Source organism: Pituophis catenifer, unplaced genomic scaffold (genome assembly GCF_029215685.1).
Source record: "Pituophis catenifer annectens isolate HBS135680 unplaced genomic scaffold, rPitCat1.0.hap2 SCAF_1, whole genome shotgun sequence".
In the NCBI taxonomy this organism is placed as follows: domain Eukaryota; kingdom Metazoa; phylum Chordata; class Lepidosauria; order Squamata; family Colubridae; genus Pituophis; species Pituophis catenifer.
In genome coordinates this window covers 244,043,466-244,056,163 of record NW_027256881.1, presented here as the reverse complement: position 1 = coordinate 244,056,163, position 12,698 = coordinate 244,043,466, and the positions used below count along the sequence as shown (strand labels likewise).

The window sequence follows — 12,698 nt, the reverse complement described above, 5'->3', positions numbered from 1 at the left end:
GGCTCAACCACACTACTGAATACAGTGATGCAATTTCTCCCTGATTTTCAGTCGAAAATCAGAATCTTAAACCTCTCACAAGGAACCCATTCAATATTTTAAAAGTCCAAAGACATCAAAAACAAGCCCATTCCTATACCTTCTGGAGATATGGGTCACATATCATAAATGTCATTTGCTTTTAGTTTAGTGCCAGCTGTGAGTTAGGATAAACCTTGGCTTCGTATAGCTATGAACACTGCCATTTCTTTAATTATGTAGCTATGAACTCAATCATTACTTTAATCAAGTAAATCCTTGATTTACACTTGCCGATCTTTACTAGGTCCTAATGCACACATTCTCTTTCTCTTACAACCACAGAAGCATAGTCAAAGGGCAAATTCCACACTGATGCCCTCTGCTATATTTTAACATATTTTAACACCTTGTTTATATAATGCACATCATGAGGATCAACTAGTAGGGTTTTTCAGCTACAGTTGCCTTTAATTTCATTCACTGCTTATGAATTTTAAATATCCAGAACATTCCTCACATTCATAAATAACATATTCTGATGAGGGGGGGGAACCTACATTCAAGAGATAGACTTAAGCAAAGTGTACCTATGGAAATACAAAGCGAATAACAGATAGTTTTACCATCTGTGCTTCATCTTAATTATGAATTTCCTTCCACCATTAAAATTGAAAATACATTTCCTTTTATTGTAGCATCTCAAAAACATGCAAGTAAATATCCAATATTTTGTTATTTGTGTTGCTCATTGGGAACTTACATTGCATCCCACATATGCGACTTAAAAAAAATAAAATAAAGTACTTCATTGGGGATCTCACTCTTCAGGTTCCTAATGTTAGTTACTTGGCTTAGCTTAACTCTTGCTAACACCTCTCTTCCTATTCATATTTATATATATGCTTCAGCTCTCATTAAAAACAGTGCAGTGTAAATTGTTGGACTAGGACTGAGGAGACACAGATTCTAATTCCCCTCAGGCACAGAAACCAGCTGGGTAATCTTGGGACAGTCAGACTCTTCATCAAAATGACTGACACTACCATTGCTACATCATGTATTGACAGCTTCCTTGCAAACCAGAAATGTGCAATAAAAAACCAAGCAGACACTACATCTTCGTTACACAATACTAGGAAAACAACAACAATAACAACTTCAGATCTCACCACATTCAGTTCAGGTGCCACATGCTCTTAAAAAATACATTTGTGACAGTGGTGGGTTGCTACCGGTTCGCCAGATTGGGTGAACTGGTAGCGGCGGCAGCGGGAGGCTCTGCCCACCTGCCCAGACACTTCTGTGCATGCGCAGAAATGTTGCGCACACGCATGAGCACCCGCGCACCCACAAGCGAACCAGTAGCGAGAGGTTTTGAAACTTGCCCCTGATTTGTGAGTATTGTATTTAATGTCGCACTCCAATCTAATGCTTTTAGATAACATTACGAGCTACATCTCTAATCACCCCCAGCAACCTAACACCCTGGGAATGACAGAAGTTGTAGTTCATATGGGCAATGGGATATACATACACATTCCCCATTATTTTAAGCAGTACTGCAGCAATTAGGCAGCATATGAGATTGCTGCATTTAATTATTTATCTATCAAATTTATTCAACTGCCCATCTCACAAAAGGCAACTCTGGGTGACATACAATTAATAAAACAATATTAAAAAACAATCATTATAAAAATCATTATTAAACACTAACATATTAAAAATTTAAATATACAGAACAAGGCTTGGAGAGGGTGAATATATCAATCGCAGAGGAGCCATTTAAGAATGTTTCCAGTTCTGTATTAATGGTACATCATGTAAACTAGGGGTGTCCAACCTTGGCGTCTTGTGGACTTCAACTCCCAGAATTGGCTAGCTGGGGAAAGTTGCCAAGGTTGGACATCCCTGACGTAAGCCATTCCTATTTGCAAAGGCTAATTCCGTCTCCTTTTTCACAAGCTTCAATAGTTCAACCAAGATGAATAAGCAATTCTGGAGAAGAAAACTCCCTAGACCTGACCTTTCCTAGATATTGGCCAGCTGAGGCTGTTTTGACAAGTTTCCACCCTCTGCTTGTTCAGCACTTGCACTCAGTCCTGACAGGTGGAGGAGATAGGAAAAAGGTAAACAGATTCTTCTCAGTTCTGAGAAAAACCCCCATATCAGACCTGAGACCCTCCATTCCCATCAAAGGCAACAGGAGCTCACCTGTCATCTTTGTAAATTGAGCAATAACAAAATATAATAATGATTAAGATGATGACATGGATATCATAAAGATCAATGAAATCACTTGCTATCACAGTGCAACATGCTTTCTGGTGAATAAAGTAGGCCACACCTGACATTTCAGACTGAACAATCTTTCTCCAGAAATGTAGATGCAGGTAAATATCATAATATAATATATTAAACATTAAAATCAGTATGGCTTGCCCAAGGCAATAAAAAGTGTTAGATAAATGTTTCTACCTAGGCCAAGCTAGGTTAACCACCAAAACTCCTGCCCTCATAATCTTATTAACTGGATTATTGTAACTTGCTTCACTGGGTCTGTCTTAGATAATTCAGAAGTTACAAAATAATGCAATCTGCTAAATAGGTACAGTAAATGGGGCTGCTAAGGGAGACCATGTTACATTGATTCTTAAAACTCATAGGCGCAGACTGCGTACGAGGGTGGGGGGCGTGTACCTCAGGGCTGCTTTACTGGCTAAATCCTTAAAAGATCAATTCCAATACCATGGATTAAATCAGATGGACAGGCCTTGCTCATAGTTTTATCTATGGGCTTGGCCCACAGGAGAGGACTTTCTTGATGATTGCCCCATTTAATAACACTCTCCTCTTGAACCATAAATATGGCTGGTCCATATACTATAAGGCTTCAGGGGAAAGTCCAAAACAGGGTTTTTCTCACAGCATTTGCTGAAGAATTCAACTCCTGGGCCACAATGTCACCAAGATATTATGGATTATGAGTATTTCCAAGGAAGCAATATTCTTATTGGGCTTTCCTCTCTATATGATTTCAGATTTTGTGAACTGTTCTAAGCTTTTTCTGGTAGGAAAAAACAGTATGAAATCGATAATAATTAACCCCATAGCCACTATACTCAAAGAGGTTTTGCCACAATACATTCAATATGTCAAATGGCATTATTTATGCCATTGTGAATAATGCCCTCCTCTGCATTTTTCAGGAATCATGAATTCAAGATGCTTTTGTGCTTGTCAAGATTCCCTTCTGCAGCTCCTTTATAACAAAGGAAATTAGAACACAGAGAAACAACAGAAGACTTCAGAATAAATTTCCTGTGGATTGCAGTAGGCCTCATAGAAGGAACCAAGGAACCAATTTCCTACTTGGACCTCTCCCTTATGATAAGAAAGAAATGTTTTCTTACATATCCTTTAATAATTCTCAAATTGAGAAATATGGGGTGAGGGAAAGTCAGAATACTTTGTTCTATATTTGTAACCCTCCCATTACATTAGAAGGATCACACGTTAGCATCAAACCTTCCAGAGCATTCTATGACAAATGGCAACTTGTCAGCAGGTTGGAAACTAACTACATCCAAGAAAAAAATAGAACATCCTGTAATTCCAAAACATAGCAGTGGCCATGGGAGAAAGAGGGAAAAGTTCACAAGCAGTTGTTTTAGAAGGTGACAATAATGCCTGGAAATGTAACAAGAAGCTTCTCAAAAACCAAGCTACAGATCTTGCTAGTAACCTCCAAAATAAATCTGTTCTTTTCATAAAAAAGAAAGGCTGAATTCTTGACCAAGATATTTAATGTTTGTTAGATCTACCTCATCTTTCTCTCAAAGCAAAGAGAGACATAAACATAAGCTTTTGAGCTATAAAAATATTAACTATAAATAAGTACTGTACCCAGTTCTTTCAAAAGCAATGTGGATGGGACTGATATAGCCATGTCTCATCCAGACATTAACTAACAACCTCAACTTCTTGTCTTTGGTCGTTGTGTGTATCAAAGCAAATTATGGTTAGTCAATTAATATCTACCCAAATTTAATAGACAAGTTAATTTACTTGATTTTTATTCCTCTGTTGTGAAGAAGGTTGAAGCCTTTTTTTTATATCTTCCTTTTTGTCTGCAAATGCTTTTGATCCCTTCCCTAGAGACACTAGAGGAAGAGAAGACAACTGAGACTCGTTTATGTAACGTTATATAATGTTTCTAAGAAAAAAGTGGAGGTGAACAGGCCTAAATTCTCCTCTCTCTGCCATACCATGGTGCCAGGAACAATATATATCCTGAACTACAGCTCTGCAAAACTGAATAATTCCAGTAAGCAGACATCTAAGTTTTTAAAATTATCCACTAAAATTTGTACTATATATGTCAGGATATATAGGACTACGGTTCAAGGCTCTCTGGGCATACATGGCAGAAAGCATCAAGGGTGAAGAAAGGAATTAAACAGCAAACAGTAAAACTTTAGGAACACATTAGGATAGCCTCTATATACTCCATATACACAAATGCATAATTTCCATCATCTATTTGTAGCTCCTACTAATGTGACCACTGCAAAGTAAAGCTCTCCTTTAGTTTATGTTTAGTGAAATTACAATGAGAAATTGCAAAGTGAAAGAAAGAAACTATCCTTGAAAGAAAGAAAGCATCTATAAAGGCTAGTTCTTGCTGCCTTCTGGGAAAAGCTTGGAGGCAACTCTCAAATGATTTAAAACAACAAGTATGAAATCTTTTTGTATTCCTGACCTTAACAAAGATCAAAGAATCATGTGCTGTGGGAGAAAACATCATGTAATAACTTGTGGCATAGATTTGTTTCCTTAGAGCCTGAATACAATGAACATTAATAGTCTATTCTACAACAACATATAATAGGAATCCATCATTAGCCTAAATAAATGAGTCTGGACATTTGGAAGAGCATTTATTCTTTCCCACCTATCTCCCTTTGAGATAAAATAACTACATGTCCCATAACCAGATCTGAGGAATGTATGCATACATTCCATTCTCTCCCTCAAATAATACAATGATTCATGTAAGAGCAGGAATCATAGCATATATCAAAGCACAGCAAAGTATCTTTTTAACATACAGCACTGCACTGGGCATTGCAATGGTCTGACTTAATAATTTTGACTCATCAATCAATTCTTAGTAATTATAATGTATAAAATATAATTTGCTTACTTCTGATTTATTAGTCCGAGGACAAATATGTTATGTGATGTGTGCAACATGCGACAGTACGAACCCAGCCAAACTTGTCTTTTAATAATAAACTAGGATAACAAGTGTAACAAGTATTAAAACAAGTCACCCTTCCGCAAAACCTTTTTTCGCCCCCCTCTTCTGAGTTGATCTGGTTTTGGAAAAAAAGCACCGGCTTGGTCGATCACAAGCCCTTCATATTTCAGCACTAAAGGTACAGCAGAATCTTTCCTAAATCGATTCCCTCCCGATCCAACACGCGAGATAGCAACGCATCCTGGATGAGGAGGGGACGGGGGCGGGGGGGAGGCTGCGGGATTGTGGTTTTGACAGCGCCCAGGAGCAGGAAAGGGCAGAGAGGGAATAACAATTTGAGGGGCACTTTCATTCACTATTCACTATTTCCCCTACACCCCCTACCCGGGTAGGAAAGATGATCGCCGCGCTCCCTTACCTAGGCAGGCACCCGAAACAAGGGCTGTAGCCGTCAGGGCTCCGGCCGAAGCGCCATAAATCTTTTTGGCATTCGCCACCAAGAAGGGGGCATGCTCTTGAAGGCAACTGGCTACCCCGATGTGGTAGATCCCGAGGAATCCGCAGCCGGCGAAGGAGATATTCCAGGTGGAGCCCGGCGGGTACATCTCCTCGCCTCCCCGCCACCAATTTAGTCGCACGCCCGGGAGGAGGCGCGGGTGGTGGTGGTGGTGGGGAGGAGAGACCACGGCTGGGAACGGGAGAGCGCCGGAACCCAGCAAGGTGTCCACGGGCGCGGGCAAAGGCAAAGAGGAGGCTCGGAGCAGCTCTCAGACCAGCCACCGGCGGAGTTGCCTGCCCTTCCGGGACTCTGGTTCACCTCACCCTCCGCGCCGGCTTTTTTTATTTTTTTTCCTCCCTTCCCCACTGCTCGCTCGCCACTCCGCTCTTCCTCCAATCGCCTTGCGCCTAATCGGCGACTGCTCGCCGAGGAAACGTTATATGAGGTGCTTTGCTGCTTGCGGCGGGGAGGAGGAGGAGAAGGAGGAGGAGCTCGGGGTGGTGACAACCTCCCCCCCTCAAGCTGCCCAGGGAGCAAACAAACAAACAAGCAGCGCCAGCCCCGGCTAATGGCTGCTGCGTAGGTAACGCCACCCAGCTCGGGGCGGAGTCCGGATCCTAGAAGTCTGGCGGGAGGAGCGACGGGGAGGTGGGGGTCCTTTGGGGACCCGCCGGCGGGCGGGCACAACAAAGAAGCGGGTGCGGTGGATTCTCAGAAAGCCGGGGGCGTTCCGAGACGCCAGCCAATAAGGGCGTGCGTGGGGCAAGCTGGGTAACCTATACAGTATTCCTCGGAGTTTGTGGCTGGGGCTGCCGCCCCTAGCGACCCAGCTTAAGTTTATTTAGTGGTACCTTTTGTCTCCTCCCCGGGGTCCTGCTTCCTAACGTGAAGGGCTTCTACTGTTAATGCGCATTGTGACGATTCTTGCGACGTAAGTGGTGGAAGAGAAAGGGTGCGTGGTCTCTGCAGGGGGAGGACTGGGGTGTTCGCCTTCTTTTATGCTTCTCGCATTGAATGAAATGGGGCATATTCTCCCCAATCCTTGCAAGGTAAACTCTAAATGTTAGTCAGAAAGTCCAGTTGCCTTTTGGAAAAAAAAGGGGGAAATAGCACCTTTGGGACAAGGTAATCTCTAGTTCCCCTAATACTGGGCGAATTCAATTCCTGGTGGTTTTAGAAAGCCTGGCCGTGAACAATAGAGTATCTGTAGGTCAGCAATACAGGTAATCCTCGATTTATGACCACAATTGAGCCCAAAATTTTGGTTGCTAAGTGAGACATTTGTTAAGTGAGTTTTGCCCAGGTGTGAAATCCAGCAGGTTCTGACAGGTTCTGGAGAACCGGTAACAGAAATTTTGAGTAGTTCAGAGAACCGGCAAATACCACCTCTGGCTGGCCCCACAGTGGGGTGGGAATGGAGATTTTGCAATATCCTCCCTCCAGAAGTGGGGATTTTGCAGTATCCTTCCCCTGGAGTGGGGAGGGAATGGAGATTTTGCAGTAACCTTCCCCTGCCATGCCCACCAAGCCACGCCCACCAAGCCACATCACGCCCACCAAGCGGTAATAAAAAAAATTGGATTTCACCACTGGTTTTGCCCCATTTTACGACCTTTTCCCCCCACAGTTGTTTAATGAATCATTACAGTAGCTGAGTTAGCAACGTAATTGTTAAGTGAATCTGGCCTGTCAAATTGATTTTGCCCTGTCAAAAGGTTGCAAAAGGGGATCACATGACCTTGAGACAAAGTAACGGTCACAAATCTGAACCGGCTGCCAAGCATCTGAATTTTGATCACATGATCGTAGGGGATGCTACAAAGGTCGTAAGTGTGAAAAATGGTCATGTCACTTTTTTCAGGGCCATTGTAACTTTGAACGGTCACTAAATAAACTGTTGTAGGTTGAGGACTACCTGTATCTGGAGGATTGCCACAGGAGGGCAAGAGGGCCTCCTGGATGAAAGAGAATTAATTGCCTTTGAGCAAAATCAATCAGTTTTCCGGTGGATAAGGGCTAATCCCAATTAATCTTACTATGGATCACACTGAGTACATGATGATAAAACCTGCTCCCCAGGAAATAAACACACATAGGTTAGCTTTACAAAGTAGTATAAGATCGTCTAGCACCCAGTACATCATGTACTTAACATTGTGACATTGATTAGTGGAGGCGGGGGAAGAGCTCTGTTAGTCTGTGCCCATAACACAAACAAAGTCTAATTAAATTGCATAAGCTTGAAGGTACTACCAAGCTTAAAGTCCCTTTTCCTGACATATTTACTATCGTTAGTGTCCATTTTTGTCAGATAGAAGGACAAGTCTAACTGGATATTAAGTGGAAGGTGCTTACAACATATTAGTGGAAATAGGTAGGAGAAGACCAGCTGCTTTATGACTTACTAAGTGATATCTGAATTTTATAGACCAGCAGTTAAATAAGTCATGATTAAAAGCTAAAAACTTCATTTTCCTGGAACTCAAAAGAACCAAGCTGATTCAGAATCTGCTGACACACGTTAAATTATTGTTTGTGGAAAGAACCATAGTTATCACAATTCACATAATACACTCCTAAGCAAAGGACATTATAGTTTAGTGAGATATATGAACCACCAAATAACAGTCTCTCAGATTAGCCTGCTTCAAATAATTCTGACGATTAAATTGAAAAGACAATCATGTATACCTGTTTGAGACCCTGTAAAACAGGGGTGTCAAACTCGTGTCATCAAGTGATGTATCATGACTTTCTTCCCCTTTGCTAAAATGGGCGTGGGTGACCAGCGGGGCCAGCGCGTGATGCATCCGGACCGGAAACTGCAAGTTTGACATCACTGCTGTAAAAGATCACCTTAACGTATATTTTTTTCCAACGCAAATGTTATTTTAATTTAAGAAAAAAAAAGAAGCATCCTGCTATTTCACCCCAGCATTGGAGTACAAGGATTAAAAATGGCTCCTTAATCTTCTAGTCCTACAGCCAAATACTGAGACCTGGAATTTCATTAGAAACCAGGTGTTGGGGAATAAGGGGTGGCAAAGGGGATTATATTTTCCACTTCATTCAGTAATTGAAGATTGATGCCCTAGTCCAGGGATGTCAAACTCCCAGCCCAGAGGCTGGATGCATCACACGCTGGCCAAGTCCATGCCCGGTTTAGCAAAGGGGGGGGAATCCTGATACATCACGTGACACCGCCATGACGACATGAGTTTGACACCCCTTGCCCTGCCAAACCATTTATTTTATTCCTTAAAGGAAGACTAGGTTCTTTTCCTCTGAAAATTGGAAAATAGCCTTTGATTTGTTGAGAAAAAGATTATGAAAGATGAAGACAGTTTTGTTTTGCTATGTTCTAATGTTCCTTTTTCCAACATTCAGAGAAATGCTTGTCAGAGATGATGTATTTAGAACAAAAATCTTCTACTTGGATGATCCAGAAGCTAGAATCTCTCTTGATGGTTTCCCCCACTTACCCTTCCTCAGGGGATTGTTCCTACGCAATCAGAGGAGGTGAAATGGAGATCTATAATTTCCATGTAAGCCTAATCTTTTTTTTCCTAGAAAAGACTGAAATCCAGGGGGATCTAGCTTTTATTTTATTTCTTGAAGATTATATATGGCTGAAAGAATAACATGGCATAGTTCTTTATGACTGAATTCACTTAGTAAGTTTTTGAGCAATTCCATAATTAGGTAGAATTAAACTAGTTATACAGTAAGTGAGTAGCACTGAACTGCAGAAAATTTTCATGAAGTTTTGTAAAGTATTTTTTGAAACTCCACTGATTTAAAAGTAATTATTCAGCCTTTAGCCATTTTTCTTTACAGTTGGGCCTTAATAAAATTGGAAGATTGGAACTACCATCTTAAAGCAGTGATAGACAATCCACAGACATGGGCCACTAATTCCATGTTTGCATCTTTAACCTGCTATCAAAAATACATTGTTGGCATTCAGGATCCTGCTGGAGGTATTCCAATGTTGGTTCCACAGTAAAGACTCCTTATAGACAATAAATATATTTATGGCTTCCAATATACTCCTGGAGTAAATGATATCTGAAGTGAAGGCAAGTCAATTTTAAGAGTGGGCAGAGGTCCAGCAAAGCCAGCAAGCTCATTTTTTTAAAAGTAACCTAAGATTTTCTCTCTTTTTGACACATGATTTTAAAAGGGATCCTCTCCATTTAGCCTGGGTTCTTTCTCTTCCATCACACAAGAGAAAAGAATCTCCCCTGGCTGGCTTCTACAAGAGAAGAATCTGCCTTAAGGACTAGTGAATTAGAAGGAGTACCTGCCTTGGAAAATGTAGTGAATTGGGATGATTAAAATATGAAGTTTTAGCTACTAGTTTGTAACCATAAGTTTTATTTTGTTTTATATATATTGTGTGTTTATGTATACAGGGCATTCTTTCTGGCAGGACATTTTCCTATCTCCTTTCCTCATCATCATTTTAATGCTGAACTGGTTCCTTAATTGTTAATATAGATAATAAGTACACATTTTACTAGTACATAATTCTGCAAGAGAAGTAACCTTAGATGCCTTGCAGCTCTGACTAGAAATGAGAGATGGAGAATCTTCCTCTTTCTCTACCAAAAGACAAATAGGGAGAAAATTTGCCCTATAGGAAAAATGATGATCACATCCTGTTAAGAGACACCTTCCTCAATTTTGAGAGACTGCAACAGTAGAGACGGTGGAAGAAGAGCTTAGGGCATTGGTAGTGGAGGGGGTGGGATGGAATATCAAATGCAAAACATGTCTGAGATGGTGCATAGTCGCTGTGGATCCATGGTAGCATCTCAAATGGAAGAGAAGCAACAATGGGATACAGTCGTGAGAGGGAGCTAGAAGGGTTAACTCTCCACACTCCCACACATGAAAGTGCCATCACAATGTCCATCTGATAATAAGGGAACTGAGTGAACCAACAACTAGCTCTTTGGAAATGAAGGAGCACTCAAGGTAGCTCCTAAGTTGAGATAAACATGACTCAACCTAAACCCATGATGGCGAACCTATGGCACGCGTGTCACAGCTGGCACGCAGAGCCCTCTCTGCAGGCACGTGAGCCATCGCCCAGCTCATGTCCACTGCGCATGCACACGTGCCTCCTGCCAGCCAGCTGATTTTTGGGATGCGTAGGGGGCGGGGCACATGCGGGAGTCGTGCACGCATGCGCAGGGGGTGGGGAAGAGTGGGAGAGCGGGGCACACATTCCAGAAGTGCAGAAATGGGCCTGTTTCTGGCCTCTGCAGGGGAATCCGTTTTTGCCCTCCCAGAGGCTCAGGGAAAGCCTCCGGAGCCTGGCAAGGGTGAAAAATGGGCCTACTGGAAGTTCCAGAAGTCCGGAAATGGGCTCGAGGAAAGCCTGTGGAGCCCCCCGCCATGGTACAGGTTGCTAAAATTTTTGAATCCCATCCCCTTGCACAGGGGGGGCACTGGGGGCAGATGCACGTGGGGGGGCGCATTGCAAGAGAAAATGGTTAGCCGTCACTGACCTAAACAAAGCAACCAGAATACTAAATCAACAGGCATTACAATAATGAAAATGGATCACAGTTAGTTTGTATCTAGAATGGACTTTTACTTTTCAACCTCTTTCAAGCCTTCAGAACAGATTTAAGCAGCTAGTTCAGCCAGAGTCAAGATCAGATAATGTTTATTAAAGTATACCATTCTCTTTTTAGAAATAATTGGTCATAACTGTAAAATATTTTTGTGGCATTTTATCTACACAGTACTAAACTCTCATATCTTTTAATTTTTAACTGGGCAAAATGGTACATCATAGGGCAAAACATTTTCAAACAAGGTACCTCAAATGGTTAACTTACAGAATACAAGCAAAATTTGGACCCTTAACTCCCATGGAATTGAAATTTGACAAAATACAAAATGTCATAAAACTTCTCCCATGGTGAACTTTGGACTGTGCTACACAGTTCAACATGGGCTACTTTCAAAGCAGATACATTTCTGAATATCTCTCTGAATTTTTAAGAATTTCCAATACAATAGAAGCTTTGCCATTACAGGAATTTAATTAAAGGGATTTAATTAGTTAAAGGGATTGAAGACTCTGTTAAGGAAATATATCTGAGATGACCACCCAGAAAATGACAGGTTTGTCTAGTTTTGTTTATTTATTAGCATTTGTTAAAGTCAAATTCTTCGGCCACCTAATGAGAAGGAAGGACTCTCTGGAGAAGAGGCTAATGCTGGGAAAGATTAAGGGCAAAAAAAGAAAGGGACGAGAGAGAATGAGGTGGCTGGATGGTCACTGAAGCAGTAGGTGTGATCTTAAATGGACTCCAGAGGATGGTAGAGGACAGGAAGGCCTGGAGGAACATTGTCCATGGGGTCGCAATGGCTCAGACACGAGTTCACAACTAACAACAAATTTGTTAAAGCATGTACTTTTTAAATCTACAGTTCATTTCAATTCAGTTAATGACTAAATTTATTCTAAACAGTCTTGTTGCTGGTAGACTGGTTATAAGTTGACTCATTGAATCTTTATGATCATTTAAGTGATTGGAAAGATATCTTAATATCTCTTCCAGTAAACCCTGAATATGTAGCATAGCGTCTTACACAAAATCACTTTGTGATATTAACTACATTCCAGTTCACTTCAAGATTTCAATCACACTATGGGAAGATAATTATCAGTCATTGTTGGAACAGTATGAATGCTTTCTTACACAAAAATATTGTAAACATATGCTTATCTCTGAGTAGCTGCCTGAATGAACTCGATACAGTAAATTGTATCTCAGAAATGGATTTTAGTAACTGTTCTATAGAATGCTCCATCTCAAGTTCTTTTTATCTTTGCAAGGAGGTATCCGATATTATTTTTTTACAATGTGTCAGGAACCAAATAGGTGAAGCCAG

The 12,698-nt window shown here is 41.2% G+C and overlaps 1 protein-coding gene across 1 annotated transcript in view; it reads right to left on the bottom strand.

Annotated features, from left to right (window-relative positions):
• Positions 1-6,212, bottom strand: part of PNPLA2 (patatin like phospholipase domain containing 2) — a 54,664-nt gene extending 48,452 nt beyond the window's left edge. Inside the window, exon 1 of the mRNA XM_070932766.1 lies at positions 5,703-6,212. Coding sequence (XP_070788867.1) covers positions 5,703-5,889 — 187 coding nt within the window. The 5' untranslated portion in view covers positions 5,890-6,212. The remainder of the gene's footprint in view (positions 1-5,702) is intronic.
• Between the last annotated feature and the right edge of the window lie 6,486 nt (positions 6,213-12,698).